Source organism: Amblyomma maculatum, chromosome 1, assembly GCF_055883805.1.
Source record: "Amblyomma maculatum isolate TAMU_Amacu chromosome 1, ASM5588380v1, whole genome shotgun sequence".
Lineage (NCBI taxonomy): Eukaryota > Metazoa > Arthropoda > Arachnida > Ixodida > Ixodidae > Amblyomma > Amblyomma maculatum.
This window is the reverse complement of record NC_139344.1, coordinates 354,275,570-354,298,687: the sequence shown is the minus strand read 5'-3', so window position 1 is coordinate 354,298,687 and position 23,118 is coordinate 354,275,570. Positions and strand designations below refer to the sequence as shown.

Genomic DNA, 23,118 nt, shown 5'->3' with positions numbered 1-23,118 from the left:
TTAAGTGTTGGTGTCCATCGAAAAGTAAGACAGCTAGCTGTGCCTCTTCTCGGTGGTCTCTATTCTACTCTGCGGTCGTCTACTCTTAAGGTGAATCTTGAGTGCCCCCTTTATTCAAACCGGCTACAACCTTGCTAAATTATTCTTAACAAAGCTTTTGCTTGTATAGCTATGTTCAAGACGTACTCGAACCCCCTTCATCTTTTTTTTTTTTTTTTCGAAATGTTCTCAAAACTGCTCAAGCTCAACTACCTGCATCATCCTGTAGCCTCATAAGATACGCTGTACCTGAAGCTTCCGAGTTGCACTGCGGTCTCGACACACTAAGCCGCGAACGCGTTTTAGTCCGTGCTGTATGCGCACGGCTTCGCACGCTCGCCTCCGCGTGCTGCAACAGAGCTATCTCTTGCACTGAGGCCTGGGGATTAGAGCAGTGGACGCGCAGGAATCTCTGTGGAAACGCGGCAGGTCATGCAACCTCACGGCTATTGCGAGGAGTCCTTATGGCAATATGAACGAGCTTGTGTTCATTAAACACTTCCAGTGGTTCTCAAAAGTGTTGAAGAGGCCGCATGTGTACAGGTCGAAGAAACTTAACTGGAATCAGATTACTTTTTTTAATACATGCAATGATAACCCCACAATGATGAGTGGCAAGCATATTTGTTCCAAGTTGGTTTCCACTGTAGGCATGATCTTTTCCTAGCTTGGTGCAGGAATAAAACAAAATGACTTTGGATAGGAATGCAGTGCCCCTATTACTAACATCTGGCAAAGTTTTGGTTTTTCACAGTGTATAAATTTTGTCCTGCCTAATAAATGCACCAAAAAATTAATACTTGTTTAAAGGCAAAAGCCTTTTGAGACTCATGGAACGAAATTCCATATTTTGTTTTTTGTTTTTAAGGCAAAACCCTCTCTAGGCTCATGGAACAAAATCTCGTACGTGAGAGTTGTGCGCAACATCTGTCATATTCAGTGAGATTCCGCGATGTGTGTACTTGTCTAGCACTCCTGCTATCTGGAATCCCACACTTGAATGCGCACCAAGGAACGCCACGCAACAGAAGCGATGGTGCACCTTCTAAACTCACACTTGCTGGAGAAAGTGTGAGAGATACTGTGCCCTTCCTTTCTTATGAACCAGTTATAACTATTCATAGCACTGTAACGAATGCCGATAAGAGGCAAATGATAGGAGCAGAAGGGTAGGCCATTCTCCTCTTAAGCGACATCTAAGAGACCCTGTAATTTTTTTTACGAAATAGTGTTTATTATGTTGTTAAACGAGCAAATGTCCTGTCTCGTACCTGTGGCACCGGTGTCATGACCATGCGTGCACTTTTCAACAGCATCATCTGGTACCTACTGTTACATCAGGGTGTTCTTTTAAAAACCCTGTGGTATTCGCAGTACCAGCCTATGATGCATTTAGCGCTGTCCTTGTGTTGAACCAAGGCTGACTGATTTCTGGAAGATTTGTTAACAAAGATACCTTAGTGGTGTCCCTGTGTTGAAAGAAACTTTGCCTATTGAGAGTTGGACACTGATCAACACACCAACCAACCTAGACACCAATGGGAGATCGTGTATTGCGTTTTTTAAGCCCTCATTTATAAATGTGCCAATTTCCATACCATGTCCATCTCATATCAGATACTTATATATTTAAAGCCTTGTACGCCTGCTAGCAAAAGTAAAAGATTGACCCTCCTACCTCGAATCACTTTTGTGCCATCACTGATCATGCTGTTGAGGTTATTTTTGTTTGTGGTGCAGTTTAAAAATTGAAATTAAGCATCAAGAAATGTCCAACAGCCATGTCAGCTTAATGAAAGTTGCATGGCCTAAAAGAAGTATTTTACTTTCTCATGGGATTTAGTAAGAGGTGACCTAGCGTCAAATGGAGTTTTTGGTGCATATTCGTTCAAAGCATAAAATTGATGATGCAGTGACAGATGGCAGGCATGGATTTCAATGCAAGTGGAGCAAACAGTATTTTATCACCCAGATTTTGGCATGATGTTTGTTTGCGTTAAAGTGGGTGAGTGAACTTTATTAAAAGAATAAATAAATAGGGGGCTTTGAGTGTAGGACCAGATATGAACCAGATTGTCATCATTACCCTCACAGTCTGCACTTACAAGCTGTATGGAGCTCTCCTCTGTTTATAAAAAACACTTTGAAGTGACAATTTCTTCTTCCAAAGTTGGTGGAAGTTTTTCGTCCTTCTAGGGCAGCAGTTTGTTCGAAAAGTGTCATTGCAGCTGTTGTATGAAGATAGTTGGCAAAAGTTGTACTATTTTTACCTGTAAGGATGTAAACCAACCAGTGCCTTATTCTCTTCTCTTAACAGGACAAGGGACATATCCTCGACGTTCTGCACAAGCTAGAGTAAGCATGTTTAGGATACTTGAAAATCATGTTGCTGACTCAATGTTGCCTTACTTGCAGCTGTCGAGAAGACATGCTCAGGTGTGGAGCTCAAAGTATGTGAACTTTTCTTTCTTTTCTCCTTTACAGCAATTTTGACAAGGTCTGCAGGGGGGTGTTGAGAGCATAAGAAGGGCGCAAAATTTTTAAGGGACTGACAGCTGACCTAGAGGGGTCATAAGGTTATGATGGAAATGGGAAGATTTTGTCTCATGTTGTAGGAATGGAGCACTGCAATATTGAGGAAACAGCCATTACTGAGGCATCCTGCCTTGGGACAGTGTCATGATAAAATATATCGTAAATGTTCTTTTCTTTCAGAAATCATATTAGCATATCAGGGAGGGCCTCTTTATAAAATGCCATTTTTTGGCATTGGCATTGGGTGCAAAAAATAACATGTCTCTGGAAGGTGGTAGATGACATGTGCGGGCATTGATTGTCAGTGGGTTGTCTGACAACACAGGACTACATAACACACAGCATCTTCCAACTCGAGGAGCTCCTTTGAGATGGAAGCTGAACCTACTGGGACCCTTGGATCCAGTGTCGCACACGCTACTTCCAGGTCACCAAGTCTCATTCGTATGACTTGGTTAAGGTGGAGCTTTATATTTGTGCTAAGTAGTCTTTCGCATAATGTGGAAGCTTACGACTTTATGCTAGTGAGGTATGTGTGATAATTGAGGCACGGATTAAACGATCTGTAATTAAGCTAGTAGAGCTAACGAGGGTCTGCAAGAGGAGCAATGGATGGAAGACATGTACAGGGTTGCAGCATAATAATAAAGGCGGAGCTTTTGTGTGTGTGTGTGTGTGTGTGTGTGTGTGTGTGTGTGTGTGTGTGTGTGTGTGTTTTTTCAGCTTTTCTTTTTTATGCTCCCTAAAGCGCACACTTCTGTCGGAAGCCTCTCTCCGTATGTGACACTGCACTAAAACTGTGGGATTACAGTCTGGTGGCTTGGGCTGTGCGAGTTTTTAATACACCACTTTTGCTGGTGTCTAGTTGGCATTGCGCTTGCTGGTCACAGTTTTCAGAATGCATGAAATATAGGTGAGTCCTATAATTAAAAAATTCTAGGTAAAAATGTTCTGCAGCGTTTAACTGCTTTAGTATTGGACGCATTAGACTTTGAGTGGTCCGCTGTGCAGAAGCGCTGATGGAAATTGGCTGTCTGCACCCGATTGTTTATCCCTCGAAGCTCTACTATAATAGTGGTTTTCACAGTGTGCTAACCCCCTGTAATGTGGATACTGCAACTAAAGAGAGATTTGCTGTTTTTCTGCAGTTTGGTGAATATCAGACTTGTTTGTTGAAGTATGCTGCAGCATACTTTTTGTAATAAACAGTGGCCCTGCTTTATTGTCCTTATTCAGGCTTTGCTTTAGCATCCAATTTTTTGAGCGCAGCTCTTTGGTGCCCATTCCTGTGTTTCATGTCGGCGTTGTCCCTTGTAACCAGCTCGCAGCCGAGGCAGCGAGCGTCTTCCTTCTCCTCTTCCTCCGTGGCTGCGACCATGCGTGTTCTTCGATTGCTGCATGCCCTCCTGCCACCACCGCTCGCCGCTGCGTGGCAAACTCGTCAGCAAATTTTTTTTCAATGCACTGCACACCTTCTCGGCCCGCCGGGGTGGTGCAGTGGTAAGATGCCAGACTACGGTCTGGAGTTCCCGGGTTCGAATCCGACCACGGCGGCTGCGTTTCGATGGAGGCGAAACGAAGTGGCGTCCGTGTGCTGTGCGATGTCAGCGCACGTTAAAGATCCCTAGGTGGTCGAAATTACTCCGTAGCCCTCCACTACGGCTCCTCTTTCTCTCCTTCCACTTTCACTCTCACCTTCATCTCTTCCCTTATGGCGTGGTTCAGGTGTCCACATAGCAAGTGTGACAGATACTACGCCTTTCCCTTCCTGTGAACAAATTAGAAAAAAAAAAAAAAACCTTTTCATATGAAGTGTTCGATTTCGTGACGATTTTGACAACAGTCTAGAAAAATTTTGCCGAGCATTCTTCCATCAGTCCATGTACCTGCTTTTGCTTAGGCCGGTGCAGGAAACAGTGAATAGGGACAGTGATGATGATTGTCGTCGGCAAAAGCGGTGTACTGAAAACTAAATTTCACCCGTCAGACATTCATTAGACATCTTTAGTGCTTAGTAGTGTTCGTTTCGGTTTGCACACACGTGCCTGTTATGGCACAGGAATGTATACCTCGTCTACGAAAGCTTCATTGGGTCATGGTCGTCATTTCATCCAAGAAATTCAAGCCACTGTGGTGCTATGAAATGAGACACTTAAAGAAGTGCATCATAGACGGTGCTGATAAAGCATTGTTTCTTTATTGAAGGGCACTCTGTACAGGGTGCAAATTATGAAACATGAGTACTCCTGAAAGCAAAAAAAAAGTTGGCAGAGGCTTAGCTTGGTTAAGCCCGGTAGGTTGCGAAAGCATCCTTAGCAGTAGGCGGCATCATAGTCATGCACACTGCCGTCTCTCACGGACGGCGCAAGTCGGTTGCCGCTTTATACAGCTGTATAACGTCACAACACCTGTGGCGCTCCTGGCGGAGAGAGCGGGAGTTAGGCCGCCGTTCATGCGCACCGCCTTCTGTCACGGACGGCGCGAATTGGTCGCCCAGCTTTGAGGCGTGACGTCGTAACACCTGTGGCACTCCTGGCGGAGAGAGCAGGAGTTAGGTCGCCGTTCATGCGCACCGCCGTCTCTCACGGACGGCGCGAGTTGGTCGCCCAGCTTTGAGGTGTGACGTCACACAGAGGTCGTGCGAAAGGTCATTTCATGTGCACCGCCATCGCACCGCAAAGGCTTGAAAGTGAAAGTAGTATTGCTTTCGCAATTAAAAAAAAATGAATGCTCGGCATTTAAGAAAATCGGCTATGTTTTTCCAAGATGTGGTCACGTGGGATACTACAGGGATGATTACAGCGTTTGGTGAAAGAGGTCAATTTGGATTGTTTTATGTGATTCTCAGTGCCAAATACAAATTATAAATCATTGTTTCTTGGCTATTCTATACAATATGGGGCAGTACCTTTTCATTACCACCATAACCTCTCGACACAAATTTGGTCGGCGTTCTGTCTCTTTAAGGGCCTGGTCGCATTGCACTCTCCAAGGTGGTTGTCATGCACCCGTATTGTCCTGCTTACAGGAAGGAGCGACCTCACCAAGAGGATGCTCACCCTGAGGAGACTCGTGATGTCGCTGCATGCAGATAACAGTCGCAGCGAAGAGGACCTTGAGGTTGCGCTGGCAGAAAATGAGTCTCTGGAGATGGTTAGTAAGCTAACTCTCGTGCTACTAATAGCTTGCAGCATAACTAAGGACCCTCTTTAGGTAATGCTGAACGTTGCACATTTTTGGTGCATGCTCAAAGACGCCTCGAATAGATTTTCTGTTTGCTTGGATCCGTATTACTGAAGCATGCATGCAGTCAATAAGTTTGCAAACGTGGTCAATGGAAAGAAATTTCTTTGCGTCCAAGGCGCATTGCTTGGAACTTAGTAGTGCACTGCATGAAGCGTACTCACGAAAACAGGCTATGGACACCTATTCAAGGATGTGTGCAAAGACAGCGCTCAAACTTGGTGTTTTCACCTGCATTCTGCGAGATAAGCTTTTGACTGTTTGTGTGCACCTGAAGGGGTGTTACTGTCACAGAAGCTGACCGACAAAAGGGATTTAAGACACCACTGTATGCGTTTATTATTGCTTCGTAAAATACTTTCAGCTTGTGAGCCTAATTTTGCTGGCCAGCTTCTTTATGGCCGCACTGGGACAGTTGTCACAATTGCCTTAAGCAGGCAGATACCATATTAGCAAGTGCGGAAATGGCGAGAACTTGTGTAACGGAGGCTTGGAAATGTGTGGCGAGAGGGGGGGGGGGGGGGGGATAGGCACACTGCAGCATCAAATAGTGTGGTGCATGTGTCACACACACGCTGTGAACTTGGACGGAATGAGCACAGTGCAGTGTTGAGGATAACGCTGTTATGCGTGCACTTGCCTTTTGGCTGTACCGAATAAAGATGGTAGCAATCCCCATGCTCCCCTTTCCACATCTATTTGTTCTTCTCGATATAATCGTCACATTCCTACTTTCATGTCTCCTTCACCTCAGCTAGCTGCTGAGGTTCAGAATCTGGGCTGATCAGGAGGCTAAAGAGTTCTCTGTTAACTGTTCATTATTTGTGATTGCATGCTAGCTTAACAGGTCACAGGAGATTGAGGCCACCTTCGGAGAAATGCTCGCAGTAATTTATTTTTCCTGTGTTTAAAAGTTGGTTCACCAGGTGAGCACCTGCCTGTTCTATGTTCCCCAACATGCTTGTCAGAGCATGCAGAAAGCTAAGGCTAACTTGTGCGTGTCAGTGTGATTTTTGAGTGCTATGGAGCTTTAAGTGATATGTTGTTGTTGCGTGCTCTTTACCGTGACAGTTGCTCTCTCGCTTCTGATGCCTCGGGAAACTCCACCTTAAAGATGAAGTTTGCAAAGCACCAACTAAGGTCGTAATTGCGCATTTTCACTCGCTGTTCTAGTTCTCTGCAAGTGTGTGGAGATGTGTAATTGCTGCCTAATGTGAGCAGGAATTTAGCCTGGCGTGATCGCCACAGGATGTATACTTCAGGAATTGGAGTCGTGGAACTGTTGCCAAGCTGAAAGTTTCTGACTCAATCCATACCTCTGGAAAAACGTTCAAGGCAGGGCAGTTTCACTCTGTGCACCATCTTCCACTGAGCACTACGTGGGACTTTTCAGACTGCATGATAATGCAAGTGTCATTTGTGGAGAGTGGCATGCTGTATTCATTGCATAACAGGCACTGCTGCATAATAAATTTGTGTATCTTAGTCATCAATGTTTTGTAAAATTTTATTAGACATGGATGTTAATTTCACCGTGAACAAGAAATGAACCTCCTAATTTAATGCTGATTTCTCTGTCAAAAAGGGCTAATTTTATGATAGAAGCATGTGCAGACTTTTGAATGATAATTTGGAGTGGCATGGTTCTGTGATCTCCCTTCTTACACATGGCCCTTGGTGTAGTTCACAAAATGGAGCTGCCATTGCTTACAATCTTCCTTCTCTCATTTCATTGTGGGCCTAGAGTGTAGTACTAAGTATCAAGCTCCAATGTGAAGAAAAAAATGTGTTTAGGCTGAGTGGGTGATAATCAGTTATTATTGTCTAAAAAAAATCTACGCGGCGATCTGTTCACCCCACAAGCTTGATCATGAGTGCGAGCCAGCTCGCGCATACACCTCGCTCATGCGGGATTATTCAGTCATGTCCCGCATGCGTTAAGTGGCTGGTGTTCTACTGCGCTATCGAGGTGCACCGTGACGAACCCAACAAGGCTATGGCTAATGTGTGGATTGGTTGTGCCGTTGTGCATCAGTACCGCGATATTGGCTCATCGCGGTAGATGGCTTCTCAACATCCACGCCGTGGTGGCAAAAATTTGGCAAACGAGTGTGTATTTTGGGGATCATTCACGTGACCAGTGGATTCTGTGACCACTTAATTAGTAGCTATACATGCCTGTTCGTCTTCCTTTCAGGAAATTGCCACCATGCGAGAGGAGCTGGTGAAGGATCGCAAAGCCAATGAGGAGGCCGAGGTGGAATTCAGGCAGCTGAAGGTGCAGTTTAAACTAGTTCTCAACATGAACCTGAGATCGCACTGTAATAAAACGTCGTTAGAATGGAACTCAGTAGTTCTTCATGCCAGAGCAATAGATTCGTTACGTCACACAGCAGGTTGTCAATATGGGAAAATAATTGTTATAGAGAAGTACAGCTTGTCAGCCTCAATACAGTGAGGGTTGACAGCATTGCAATATTTATTTGCTTTTTGCCAGCAGCAATGATTTTCTGTTTGTGCGGTTGCCCGGTAGCAAGCTGAGCAGTGCTTGCCATGGAAAAGCACAGTCATTTCTTGGCTAGACGGGTTGCAGCGTTAGTATGGAAATTGTAAATACCATATTCTGGTAAAGTCAAGCATGTCATACTAGCTGAACCAAGGATATCATAAAGCAGAAGACAACCATGGGACCACATAAACGAATATGAAGTCTTCTAGGATTCTTCGGCTGCAAGCCGCCGTGCGCACTTAGAGCTCGAGCTGCCTTTTCCAGACTCTGTCTTCCCCTCTGCTACTTGATGGCCTCGTATCAACATTGTGCGCCTGTTCGTCTGTCCGTTCATCTATGTGAGAGGGAAGCAGAGAGAGAGATAGTCTTCTTTACAGTTGTAATTTAGAATATTCACTGAAAGTTGCATATAAATCAATTATGCAGCGTACAGCATTTACATCAGTGCTAAAAATGGACCCCAACTACATGGTGATGACTGATCACGTAATGGCATGCATTGCTGAGTTCACTGACAGCTGCTATGTATACCAGTGTAACAGAGGTGAATATATGATTGATTGCTCTTGGTGACATGGGGTCTGCCTTGCCTTCCATGCACTAAAAACTAGCTGCATTTGAGGGATCGCTGCTTGGTGTGTTCTGGAAACCAGTTAATGTCTGCCTTTGGCAGCACATGCGTATTGTAGCACGGTGGTGCAAGTTTCATGCACTAAGTGAGGAGCAAGGTTGTAGAGAAGAAATAAAAAAAAATATTACTGGACGGACTAGGCTGTGGGTAAAGCATTTGGGGAAAACCGTGAATAAGCTTCAGTTACACAGCCACTCAAAGGAGGGCCGCAGTATAGTAGCTCTCACTGAAAAGCAAAGGTGTAAATTTAATTTTGGGGTCATATTCCAGCTCAGCTTATCAGTGTTGCTAGAGGTGAAAGCTCCTTTCAGGGGTGGGTGCAACTGCTGCCTAATTGCTCCATTTTGTGCCAAAACTGCTCCAAACGGGCTATCTCGGCATTTTACTCCCCTATTACTCCCTTACTATCAAATCTAGCTGAACAAGGAAATGATGGCAGTGCACCGGCTGCTTAGGTGGGGCACATCTTGCATTAAACTTAATACAAATAAAATTTTCAAAAGCTAGAGAAGCGTGGAGAATAATAAATATTTTTTTTCACAACTAAAGTCAGTATGGTCCACAAGTGATTGGAGGGAATTGATTGCAAAAAAAAAAAGCACTGCGCATGTGATACAGCACGTTCCCCCAGCCTTTTTGAATTACCAGTGAAGAGAAAAGCGATAGCAGCAAGTGAAGTAGGCACAAACCAAGAGCTGTTTTGAAATAAGTCTGTGTGCAAAAACTACACAAGTCGTTCTAACGCTTTTGATGTGAAAACAAGCCGGTACAGTCGTGAGTAAAGACTAGCACAAGTGACTGTTGGCCAGAGCTGTGATATCTTACCACGCGACGCTATGGTTTGCAGACATGCCTATCGAGCCATTTCCATTTTTTTCAACACTGGGTGAGGGGGTGGGGGCTACTGCATGATGTAACCTTCATCAAGCCTGCCACCGCTTGAGTAACAAAGTGCCGGCTTTAGTTAACCATGCACGTGGAATTCCTTTTTAGCTCAGTCATTATGGAGCAATGATGGCTTCTTTTTTTGCTACTTCTATGTCGACAAAAATAAATTTCGCTAGTCTGTAACAGTTCGTTAACCCCGCAGATACTGAAGAATAGGAATGGCTCGGTACACTCGGTGTCGACCTCTTCATCAACAGCAGCGCTATGCATTGTCATTCCGGTGATCCGTTACACATACTAATTTTTTTTACTTGCGACTGTACTTCACCGTAGAGCCTAGACCACCTGCAAGTAAAATCATGGCACACCAATGCTAAGGACATGCGTTAACACGACATGCCACCACTCATCGGCGTGCTGGCAGCCTGCTGCTGGCTAGGTGTCGGCAAGCCTAGGTTTTACCATTTGTATGTTTTACAGATGTGAGAATTAAACAAAATTAAGCATACTGTAATCATGCATTTCTCAACTAATCTGCCCTGTTTTTTTAACATTTTTGTAGGGAAGGGACCGTTAGTGATGTGCATCTGGAGGTTTGTGGCCTTTGTTCGTTGATTTCGATATGGCTAGGCATCATAGGTTTAAGGCTGGCAAAGCACTGCTGAATACCACTGTGCACTCATGAGCAGTTCCTTTTTATGCATACAGGCAAAGCTGGAGAAGACCGTTCTTGCCCTGCAGGAACAGCAGAAAGAAATAGAGAGGCTCAAGGAAGAGGCCAAGGCCAAGTGAGACCACTTGTATTTTTTTATTATATTTTCTGTGCATTGGACATTGTTTATTGCGACTCAAATGCTAAAACATTGTGAAAGTGTTTTCAGTCGAGGTTTGAAAATATTCTAAATTTTTTAAATGTCTGATTGAATAATTGAAGAGTAAATAATTGATTTATGCCAAATTTTGGGTATTTGATATTGTGCATGTGACGGCAAGTGTGATGACAGGTGTATGACAGATGCATGGCCCCGTCTCCCAGAATAGTCTGGTGGATAGTTTGTCTGAAAGAGGGTGACAGCAGTAGAACTGAAAGTGAAGGCAATTGCACTATCCTCATTACCCATGTGATGCTTGATGTGACATACCATATTTACTCGCCTATAACCTGTCACTGCATATAACCCTCACCCTTAACATTAAACTCCGCAAAAAAAAAAAAAAAAAGATCCTTGTGTATACCTTGCATGTTTATCTGAAAAAGAAAACTAGCACTAGAAAGACACGACTGCACACTTGGCGATCATTTCATTTTCAGAACATGTATTCAAACGATCACCACAACGTCACTGGTTATCCGATAATCAATTGTCGCCGACTGCCACCGTCCGAGGCCTCATCGCCACGCTCAAACCTGTAGTCGTTCTCGGAACCGTCCTAGCTGTTACTGATGGCACATTTTTTGAAGCCCTTGCACACCAAGTCGGCTAATATCGCTTTCCACGCGTCCACTATCCACTGGCAGAGCATTGGAATACCGGGCCTTTGCGCGTATCCCATCGGCATGAAGGCGTAAAGGCCATCGGCCATCCACTGGGCATAGAGCCGCCACGTATGCCTTGAAGGGCTTGTTCATGCACACGTCGAGTGGCTGTAGCATGGATGTCATGCCGCCATGTATCACGAGGTCAGTGCCGGTCTCAGTGAAGCAAGCCTTCACTGCATCAGCGCAGTGGCCTCAGTAGGAATCAAGCACGAGCATTGACCGGCGTGCCAGCAAGGCACCTGGTCTTCGTTCCCAGATTACTCGGATCCAGTCACCGACTAGGCCACTGTTCATTCAGGTATTTTCTTCCGCGCACATGATTCAGTGGTGCGCTAGTAGTGTCTTGCACTTGAATATTACATATGTGCGCAGTTTCATCCCGTCAGCCAAAGCACATAACATCACTGTGCAACCCAGCTTGACGTTTTTGCGTGCTGACTGATTTGGAACTCTTTTTTTCCGTAGTCTTGTCCATCGGCACCTCATAGTAGTACACTGGGGTCTGATTGACATTTCCCACCTGAGACAGCAAATAGCTGTGCTCCTTTTGAATTCTGATGACAGATAGTTGAAAGCTCAACAATTTTTCCTTGTAAGCATCAGGAAGCCGCTGTCACATTGCTGTTCGCCGTCTCATTGAAAATTCATGTGTCATAAAACACTGAGTCATCCACGGCTTGCACAAAACTTGCGTGGAATGTTCATTTATCGGGCCAGCTTCAGGGCTTTCTATTTGAGCCATCTCTGTTGAAACAGCGTGGCTTTAACTCCTTTGCTCCTCAATGAACTTGGCAAGCTGCGTCTCGAAGGTGGGGGGGAGTATAAGTCACGAACTACGAAACGCTCGCCTGTCCCGGTTTTCGGTGTTTCAAGACCCTCTTTTTTTTTCTCCTTAAATCGCAAATGACGACTCGTCGACATCGTGTTGTTTTGCTGCAGCTGTGTTGCCAATTTCTTTGGCAGTGGCAATAATATTTAGCTTCTCTTTCGCTGTGAAAGACTGCTGCCGTGTCACACTCATGGCGCCAAAACAAAGCTGGCCAACACTGCCAACATGGTTGACTGGGTGTTGAAAGAGCACCTGACAAAAGTTCCAGCAGCCGCTGGCTGAACAAAGCTTGACCAATGACGTGGAGAATAAACAAGACCAGATGGTCTTGCTATGCCTTTTGTTGGCTCCTTATTGGCTTGACAAGCTCGATGACGATGGGGATGGCGGACTATACAGGGAGCCCGCCATGGAGGACGGAAAAACTAGGAGGGAGCACGACGTCATGTGGCCAACCTTCGCAAGCCAAGTGCCGATGAAGCCGCTTCCTCTCCCGTTTTTTCGCTCTCCTAGTTAGACCCTATTTTTTATGTCTGTGCGATTTAGTGCGCGCGTCTGCCATGGCGCGGGCGCGCGGCTGTCTGCTGTGTGGGGTGCTGGGTACTGCGTGTGCGGTGGACCCCGCGCAACCCGCGCGGCGCCGATTCGCGCATGCGCACGGTAATAGATATCACCGCACGCTATCACGGGGTCTAACACTTGGGGGCCGACTCGCTCCCTTTTATTTTTTATGACTAGGCTTCACGGATATTGCCGCGCACTCCCTCCTAGTTTTTCCTTCCTCCATGGAGCCCGCACATTGCCGTGAAGCCGACCACCGCCCTCCCCCCTTCCAGATAAAATTTCAGATAACCTGCACCCCCACTTTTTAAATGCATTTTTCCCAATTTTAGTGTGGGTTATATGCGAGTAAATACGGTATGTGCAAATGGGATGTGATTAGAAGGTTTGTACTGCACAGTACTTTTTTTTTCCCCTTTAAGTTGCATGTCTGATTCACCAGGCAATGGGCACTAGTGAATTATTAGCTCAGTCATGGAAATTTCTGAGGGGCCATGCTTTACGTGGGCTCTTTTTTGCATGCTTATTAAGCACAAAGGGGTGGAAGCACAGAAATATGAGGTTCGTGAACACCTTTTGAAAGCCCATTGGGTTTGTCAAAAGAAAAAGTTCGAATTTTGCTGTAATGATTGATATTGCCTGTCTTAATGATGCAGAAAGCCTGGAGATTTCGGTTATACATTGCATTGCCATGTTTCTCAGTACCAAATTAGCAATAGGCTAGACTGGTTTCGCATGCCCTGTGAGCTTGATATTATACATTGATGTTCAGCTGTGGAGAAAATTATCATGTGACTACAAGCCATTTCTGTTATGAAGTGGAAGCAAGTTCCTCTTTCTTGTTCTTTTTTTTTTTTTTTTTCATATGTAGGGCCCAAGCCGAGAAAAAAAGGGGTGAGTGAACTTTTTGTATTACACTGTGGCCTGTGTATGGCTGGTACCTTTTTTCGAATGTGTTCCTGGCTTGTGTACATTTAGTGAAGTGCACTCTGCAATAAGTGAGATGCTGCTGTCAGTCGATGCAGGGGTAGAAGTGCTGCTCCATTCTTGAAACGGCTTTCCCTACTGTGTCCTGCTCCAAAACTGCTCCAAACCGACTGCCTTGACGTTTTGCCATCAAACCTAGCTGCGCGGTTTTGCCGCATAGTTAGCCATTAATGGTATTGCCCGCAAACAGTGCGGCCTGATCTGTTAAGCGACTGGGAGAAGCACAGCGGGGCGGTGGCATGTTGCGAATTACGTGTACTCGCCGAATCGATGGCAGCACACCGGTAGCAGAGGTACAATGCACATCGCGCTGGAACCAATACATATAAAATTTTCATAAACTAGAAAAGCATGTAGCATAATAAATACTTTTAAGTAAATTTAAAATGAGCTACAAGCGACTGGAGGAAATTAATTGTAAAAAAATGCTCTATGCACATGACCTAGCACCTTCTCTCACCCATCTGGTGATGAGAAAAGGGAAAGCATCCAACAGGCTATCACAAACTGCTAGGAAACTTTTCCAGGTACAAAGAACTACACGAGTTGTCATGATGGTTCTGCTACGAAAACATTCGCATACTTTACCATCACCATTGAGCCTCTTCGTTAATAACGCGTGTCCACCCTACGTCGGACAAACGCATACTTGAGGGGCAATGGGGTGACGCCATGAAAGTGCCAACCATAAGAACTGTTCTCAAAAGTGTTGAAAAGCTATACGGGGCCTACTACCAACATTATAAAATTGAGGTAGCCGTAGCATCGCTCAGGCGAAAGCATGGGGAGCCACTGGCAGAAGGCCATGAAGTAAAGAATCTGAAGGAGAAGAAAACCTACCTTTCAACGCCGTTTATTTTCCCTGAAGGCACTGATGACCAGGTCCCAGGAATTTATCAGCACTGGCATGAGATCAGAAAGGATATGAACAAGACACAGAGTGAAAGTGTGCTGTTTATTCATGTGAACTGCAATCTAGGGGTTGTGCTTGAATGTATAAGAGCAGTAGACTCCACGTTTGAATCTCTGAAGTCAAATTACTCCAGAGCTTTCAGTCAAACTTCATGCTCAGTTATGAAGTGTAGAAGCAAGCATTCCATTTGCTGCTCAGGTCAGTTATTTTAAGCTTCTGTACATGTTTTGTCTGTCTTTCAGAGATGCATGCGTTGTCAGTAAAGCATGGAATGTGTAATAAAAAGTAAATAGAATTCTTTTGCGTCTCAGGAAGATAAAACTGCTGTTATTGAAAGTGTTTTACCCTCAACATATGCTTCAAAACTGAATTCAAATGCTCGAAAACTCCTGTTTCGGTGCTCCAAAGCTGCTCCATAATGACTTCATTACAGCTACTTGCTGTGCTCCAAAATGCTTGAGCCTGCTTCCACCCCCTGCTTAGTTGGAAAAAGCTTTTTACACTGTTTTGCAATGAATTCACATTCCTTTTCACTTTTAAATGAAAGTGCCCTCGTGTATTTGTCCTGTATTTTAGATCTTTAAAGGAAACAAACAGACAGAATAACGGAATAATTATAACCCACAAGTACAACGAACAGACCTTTAACCTCATGCTTGGTGCAAAATAGCTTCTGTTGCTTATTCGCCAATAAATTCAACACAACAAACAGCATTGTTGCTTTAAACATCTTAGGGTTCACTCAAAAGCCATTTGCAGCAAATTATTATGGGGGTCAGAATACCTCTTCATAGGCTAAGTGTGTCATTGTGTCATAAAATTAGTTGTGACAGAGTTTCACGCTAGTTAGAGAACTAGTTAGAGAGTCCGGAAAGTTACCCGATATGACAAAGGTCCAGAAAACTGAAAGCCCCTCTCGAAGCTGAGGATATTGGGAGGGGAACTGGACAGATTATTGGCAACACGGAGGGCAGGGTTCGAGGCTAAAAAGTGGCCCGGGCAATCCTAGGTTTGGCAGTGTTGCAAAAGCTTTTTCTTTTTGTTTTTCTCTCCTCCCTCTTTTTTTTTTTTTTAGATGTGCTTGCAATGCTGAAATGTGTGTGTACCGATAGGGAGGCTCAATGCAAATGCCACAGGAGGTGTTCGCAGCATATGGCATTTTGATGGAGTACTTGTCTGGTTCGATCAGAATGAATTGAAAGCCTGCAGCTTAATCTTTAGTCAGAAAGCATGTGGCAAAACAAAACATGGTCCCCGTTTTCAGGCATTCATTGACAGCGCTATGAATTGGCGCGATCACTGGGCATCTTGCACATAGTTTGCACCTGTAACTTGTGCCCGTTCGCTGAACTTTATCACCTGTGGAACCAAGTGGTCTTGAGCGCTCCCTTTTAATGTGATATTTGGCATAACATAATGGCTGCCCTTTTTGAGCTTTTTCATTTGAAAAGTAACCCATTTTTAGAGCTTTCCTACTTAATGCATAAGTCGAGCATCGGTAGACTATGTCCATCTGACCTTCAGCCGAGCCTCAATGTCAAACCTTCCAAATCAAGCAAGCAGCACGAGCTTTATATCATTATCTAGCTTATGTCGAGTATAATAGGAAAACAAGTTTATGTCGTTAGATAACCAATGAAAAATTAATTGATCATTGCTAATTATGCATCCATTAATTTAATGAGATAATTGTGATAAGGATTGACGTCTACGGTACATTTGAGTCATATATTGTTGGGTAGCTTATACAGAGTATGATTGCACTATAATTACAGGTCCTAATTAGTTACCTTTAATTGCTTGTGAATAAAAAATGAACTTCATGTTAGTATTATGTCATATATTGTTGATAAGGTCTCTACAAGTAAAATTCAAAAACAAATGCTACACCGTGCAAAACTGCCCAAGCAGCACACCGTCAATGGACCACCACTGGTCCTATATAGGGATATATAGGTCCCAATAATGGTCAGTATTGGTGTCTGATTGGGGCGCACAAAGATCCTAGATATAAACCAATCAATTTGATCAACTTTCCTATCAATATCAGTATTGGCATACTACCTTGTTCACTGGCATTCAACGACAATGGCTGCCCAATATCTTCCACCCAAGCTCACTCACTGGTTGTCATGTCACGGCCATCCCACCAAGCTCACTGGCCACCCAATACCTTGTATCCATGCTTATTCACTGGATATTCACAACTGGCATCTTAGCCACATTTATCAGCTGCCCAATATTTTCAATCCAATCTTGCCCATTGGTTTGCATTATTGGCATCCAGCTAGAGCAATTGGCAATCCGGTACATTATAGTGCTGAATGTTTCAATAATCAGTACCACAGCTATATAGTTGCTTTTTCGTGCTATGGCTAATAGGCAACTATTAGGCCATCACCTGCCTATGCAGTGCAGATATTTTGCTTGCAGCTTTTTATTTAAATACAGCATGCTGAGAATATCCATGCACAGAAAATAATACAGCTGAAAGGTTCATTGCATTGGTGATTCATTAGGTGTGCATGTGTTACAGGGGGTGGAAAAATTTTGGCAGAACTCTTAAGACTTCAGTGCTCCTCCTTTTTTTTGCGTCCCTTGGCAAGGTGTTCTCGGGTCCCAGGCTGGAGGAAGGCGCTAGTTCATCGCAGCTTCTTTTGTGGTCTGTAGTAGGGGCAGCAGCTCCCAGCAGCCTTTAAAGATATGGACTTGAGCAGTGTGCATAACAATGTACTTCCTTTCGCAGATGGCACCTGGAAATAAAAGCAACAATAATAAATCCCATTAAGACAGAAAATGTTTGGAAAGTGGAAGTACAGCTAGACCGTGGAGTAAAAATGCAAAATAAAGCACCACCTGTTGGCCCTCAGGCAACTTCCTTGTCTGGTTTGCTCAGATTGAAATAAGCTGCCCGGTGAAGCCGGCCATATTAACTTGGTTACATTTGTTGGGACATCTGGCACTGTACGGCTTCTCATGTGGATGTGTTGTTGACACTGGAAACTTAAAACAAAATGATATTTGACGTTATCTACTCATTAAATGGTAGTCAATGCTAGCCCCCTTCTACTTGTAGTGCCTTTGTGATCGAACACCTGTAGAAGAAAGACGTCGTCATAACTGCATGCTTCAAATCAATAGCTTTCCTTTGAACAGTTTTCGTTAGTATAGATTGCCGCAAGAACTAAAGTGAAACTACAAAGGAAAACAGAGACGCCAAAAATGGCAGTCGCACTCCTACCGCGGCTGCTAAAATTAGTGTACACCGCATCATTACTGCAACCATAATGTTTTAAAAGTTGTCAAAGCTGCAGCCAAAACAATGCCCGGCACAGATGCTTTGGGGTTTGCATAGAGATACTCAAATTAAAAAAAAATAAATTCAAAGCTTAGTGTACACGTTTGTTGTGAGAACAGGTTTGTATGTGTGGTAAAGTAAGAACTACGGTAGCTAACTAAATAAGAATCCCCTTTTCAGAATTTTTTTTTTCAGTGAGTTCTTCGCGCGGACAGTAGAAGCTCTTGCACTTAGAAGATAAAGTGTCATGTTTCGGACAAGTTCCTTTTCTCTGTGCGATATAACAATCTTGTGGATAAGTGCATTTTTGAACGAAAAGATTTTATTATTTCCGCGAATAATCAAATTTAGCAGTAAAAGTAAGTGCTTCGGCAGGTCTTCCTTCAGGACGCTTTTAGTTTTCTACAATTGATTGTAAAACTGCACCTGTTGGCTATTATCTGACACTTCTACTACTCGGGATTAGCTCAGGAGAAAGATCACACGTAAATAAGCTACGCGTCGTTTAGACCATTCCAATAGCGGATTCATAATGGCAAATTACAATATTAAATATTCGCTCGCAACTAAAAATTATGTCCCAGAAAGCTCAACTTAAAGGGGCGATGACAGGGTTGTTTGACATATTGCCGTTCTATACTTCTGTGAATAATATACAGGTCTGTGATTCTACTCGCAGAGTTTTAGTGCCTAGCGCGCGGCGCATATTTAAAACAAACTCGATAGAAATCTGAATTCGGAAGCTCCTCCCACCGAGAGCGACCGCCATTTTGAAATGCTCGTGTGACATCACATCGTATACATGGAGGAGCGTCGTCTGCAAGGCAGGCTGCAATATCAAAGGACACGTTTTTTTTTAAATTGTGACGATTGACACGGTGGCCTGAAGATTTTACCGCACGAAAGCGATATAGAGTAAGGCATATTTTCTTCAGCATAAGGCACGCTCACAGTTAGTGGGCTGCACGGTTCCTTAGCTTATCGACGCACTGATCATTCGCATTACACCGGCGACGACGCCAGCACGGCCAACGGTCGCCTATCACCGTAGTGTCAGGTAATAGCCTGCTATAAAGGAGGCTATCGTGAAGTTTTTGGTCCCGCGACGCCGACAGAACTAATCTGCGGACGGTCGTCCGATCTGTTTTGGTCGGATCGGAGGCTGAGCAAGAACTTGACACCCGATACTCGAGTGAACGGCCTGAACAGCTGAGCTTGTCTGTAGCTTAACAGAGTTAGAAAAAGGAAAACAAGAAGCTACACTTTATATGTTCCCCCTTGTCATCAGCAATGACCTTGGCCAGAAATGTTAGTCGGCGCCGGAGTAGGCCTAGCTCGAGTACGCGCGTTCGGTTGTAGATTTTCGGCAATTATGGAGCGCATATTCACAAGCTTTAGCGGTCGCATGTGGTCATCGAGTGTGGTTCTGGCAGTAGCGACCCTAAATCGACGACTGCTTACATCACAAAGCGAGTGCACTTTGAGCGGGAAGCGTAGATATATGTGACCCTGTCTAGCGAGCGCAGCTGGCAGTTGTCGGCGCCGCATGTGTGTATACCCAGCGAAAGCAGGGGACGTAGCAACCACGGCGCTTCTTGCAGCACAATTGTAGTTCTTTAACAAATAAAGGTGCAACTGATGCGAAAAGAAGTAGATTTGGTATTGCTAACTGCATTTCATGCCCTGCTAACAAGCAGCATACATCCAGTCATTGCAAAAGCTATGTAAACAAACACGCTGGGGGGTGCAGTCGTAATCCTTAAATCGGCGCATTCTTGCGGGAGTTTAGGGTTCACACACTAAATACTAAATGGTGTATGCGTACGTTGAAGCACTCACGAGTCATTTTCTGGAGCACTAGAAAAACGGAAGGTGATGCTCGTGAGTCCGTCGCAATCTTGCGCGCGGCTGCAGGGAAGGCGAGACTGAGACGGCGGCGACTGGGAAGCTCTTGTTCGGTGCGGGCATGCAGTGGCGAGCAATCGAATCGCGTTAAGTTTTGCAATGACAGGGCTGAAGTGGCAGCACATTCTTTCGTACTCTGACCACGGCCAGACTGAACATAGTTTTGCAAAAATGTTTTACCAGCCGAAATTAATTAAATAATTAAGTCTGACTAACACGCACATAGCAAGTTACGAGGTAGCGATTCGTTCAAAAGTTTTGGCTGCTCCTTTAATGTTGCAAGGTATGCTCTCGCGTCAAGGTATGCCTGTTTGAGATTTACGCTTAGTTTTTGGACACAAAGAGCAACGGCAACAGCTATACAATCAGGAACATAACAATATCCCCTCCCCACTTTCGCGGCACTTGTACACGCCCGAAGGAAACATTGGACATGTGCCTTTTTATATGCGGGAGCACTTGTTGCTAAAAGTAGCAAACTCCCATAACGTAAGAATAATGCACTTCTGATTGCATGCCTAAATTATACAGCATGAGCCCGTCGATTTCGACCTTTTTGGCAATCTCTGGACAAAGCCCAAAAACAAGCCCGAGGATCTCTAAGGTCGCATATTATAGTGAAGGCTACTCAAAGAAAAGAGAATATGTGAATAAAATATTTTTGCTGAAGAAAAATAAAAAGCTCTGAGACCACCATCCACGATGTGCATGCTATTCGCAGTGTCGGCTGCACTCTAGCATGCACGTCGTGGATGGTGGTCTCAAGAGTTTTTTTATTTTTCTTCAGCAAAAATATTTTATTATAATAATATTATTATAATAAAATATTTTTGCTGAAGAAAAATAAAAAAACTCTTGAGACCACCATCCACGACGTGCATGCTAGAGTGCAGCCGACACTGCGAATAGCAGACGACATGGAGACGTCGCGGTTGATGTTGTGACGTCAGCGGCCAATGGCAGACCAGAAAGCTGATTCCGTTATTAATAATAAAAATTAATTTTAGAAATATCTACATCACGGAATGAGCTCAAATTTCAAGGATTTATAATTTAACCTGTGAGGAGTGAAATGCAATAATCAGTTTATGCTCAATTGTTAGCTGTCATGACCCCTCTAACTCTGAGTTTTTAATATAGTATGTTAAAGAAACTGATCACTTCAGGCACACAACACACGCGAGATGAAGTTTTAACCCAAAAATTACATAAAACATGCGTAATGTTTTACAGGGCCACTTTTTTCTTTTGCAATACGAATAGGGCACCTCTGCGCCGTAAATTTTGTCATTGTGACCAGAGTTTATGCATACAAAATAGTGCGCTGAAAAAATACAGTTCAGAACTGACTGGCGTGCTGCGGTCGAAAAATAAATGACCTTCCGTTCTCGCAAGCATATCGGTTATTGGCAAGAGGATTAAGGCTGGCAACATATCGCACCAAATCAGGAAAAAAAATTGGGTATCTTACCGTACGGCTAGCGCAGATTCGCAGACTTCAGTTGCAACTATCCAAAATGAATGTTGCCACGCAAAGTATATCCCAGTGACCTGATGCTTTATTTACATCTGGAAGAAAAAGTAGCGATCTTACAAGGAGACAAAGCAAGAAATAATCTCGGAAAGCTGTTCAGTTATGAACAAACGACTTAAAATGCTGGTGGTACGCACAGATATCCTCTTTCAGTCATGACCATTAAAGCGAATCGGAACTTTCACAAGGCTTGATTTTTCGGTTCTGCTGTACAAAGCTGCGGGAACTTAGCTGCAGGATTGTGTGTCCGGCCGGACGCCTTTGAATCAGCCGCTTTTGTCGAGTTTCGAGGCGCGGTTGGAAGGGGCAGAAGGATCATTGTTTTTTCTCTCTTTTTTTTCTTCAGATCTGTCGAAAGAGCAGGCATAAAGCTCGAAAGAGGGTCAGAGAAATGCAAGAGTTCCCGTAGGACCACGGCCAGGAAAATTGGCGGGATGGAAGGGAAGAGTGCGGGGGAGTAGAGTAGGGGGCATTGTGAGCAACGCATGCCTAGCCTGGAGGAAAGAAGGAATAGGGCCTTGGGCAGTGAAGGTCACTGCCCTTCTGCCATGACTGCTTCACGGGGAGAAAAGGCTACAAGACGGGAAGTTGAAAGCGGTTTGGAGAATTGCTTTAGTCAAGGCTCTCGGGCGGAGAGGTGACGAAAGGACGAGAGAATGGAAACCATGCGTTCTTTCTGTGAAGCTTGTGAGGAGAAATGCGCGGAGCTTTGCTTTTGGCTTCACTAAAACAACCGAGGAGTGCGTTTGGAGCTCTTTGGTGGCCTCGACTGTTGGCTGGGTAACGTTTTCAGGGGCATGATAATTTCACTGCATTTTTATCATGAATGCAATATGCATTCTACCAAAATCGCATATGTAAAACAATCTTTTCACAGAATCATTCTCAGTTCGAACAAATGGACATATTTTTTTACTAAAGATGGAAACATCATCATGTGCAACTGAACGATGCAGTAGCCCGTATACTTGTTGTATTCCTATTAAGGAAAAGAAAAGCGAAAACGACCATAAATAACTACGGGTACTTCAAGGTTGGAAATTCCCATATTAATAATCAAATCAGGTCGACGTTTAAAGCAAGGAAAAAATCTGCATAGAACAGCGTGGGCATGTAAAGCAGCAAGAAATACAAAATACTCGACGAGCTAAGATTTGAACAACTAAATTGGCAGTAAAGAAAAAATAAAAAGGAAGCAAGGGTCGACGTTGAAACTATTTATACGAACTTAGGACAAAGTATAGTCCTAAGAAAGAAGCACGGTATAATCTTTTAGCCCGTGGAAGCTGCGCTTGTGCAAGCAGCAGAATATTTCACAAAGGAAACCTAATTCTCAATCATGTTAAATTCTTCGAGAGGTGTTCTCTAAAAATGCCCTAAAACTGCTAAAGTAACGCACTCGCATTACTTTTAATATGTATGAATTTCCATTAGCTGCCTGGCTGACATGATGGGATAGAATTATTTAGTTCTCTGGAGTGAAATGCCTTCAGTGCGGTGATTGTATGGTTTGATAATAAGGCAATGAATGCCTGAAGAATAGCTTCTGAAATGTGCTTAGGAGAACGCTGTCAAACGCTGTAATCAAATTCATCGTTATGAGCCATGCATTGCAGCTTTCGAACAAAAATAACTTCCTTAAAGAGCATCGTTACTATACAATTTCAATTTTGTGACCAACTTTTATTTTTTTCCCGTTTGCCTTG

At 44.0% G+C, this 23,118-nt stretch overlaps 1 protein-coding gene across 2 annotated transcripts in view; it reads left to right on the top strand.

Annotated features, from left to right (window-relative positions):
- Positions 1-23,118, top strand: part of LOC146207833 (uncharacterized) — a 59,096-nt gene that overhangs the window by 955 nt on the left and 35,023 nt on the right. For both annotated transcript variants that reach the window (XM_084590775.1, XM_084590770.1), the window contains exons 2-7: positions 2,357-2,394; positions 2,455-2,489; positions 5,603-5,727; positions 8,015-8,095; positions 10,554-10,633; positions 13,647-13,669. In XM_084590775.1, coding sequence (XP_084446901.1) covers positions 2,357-2,394; positions 2,455-2,489; positions 5,603-5,727; positions 8,015-8,095; positions 10,554-10,633; positions 13,647-13,669 — 382 coding nt within the window. The remainder of the gene's footprint in view (positions 1-2,356; positions 2,395-2,454; positions 2,490-5,602; positions 5,728-8,014; positions 8,096-10,553; positions 10,634-13,646; positions 13,670-23,118) is intronic.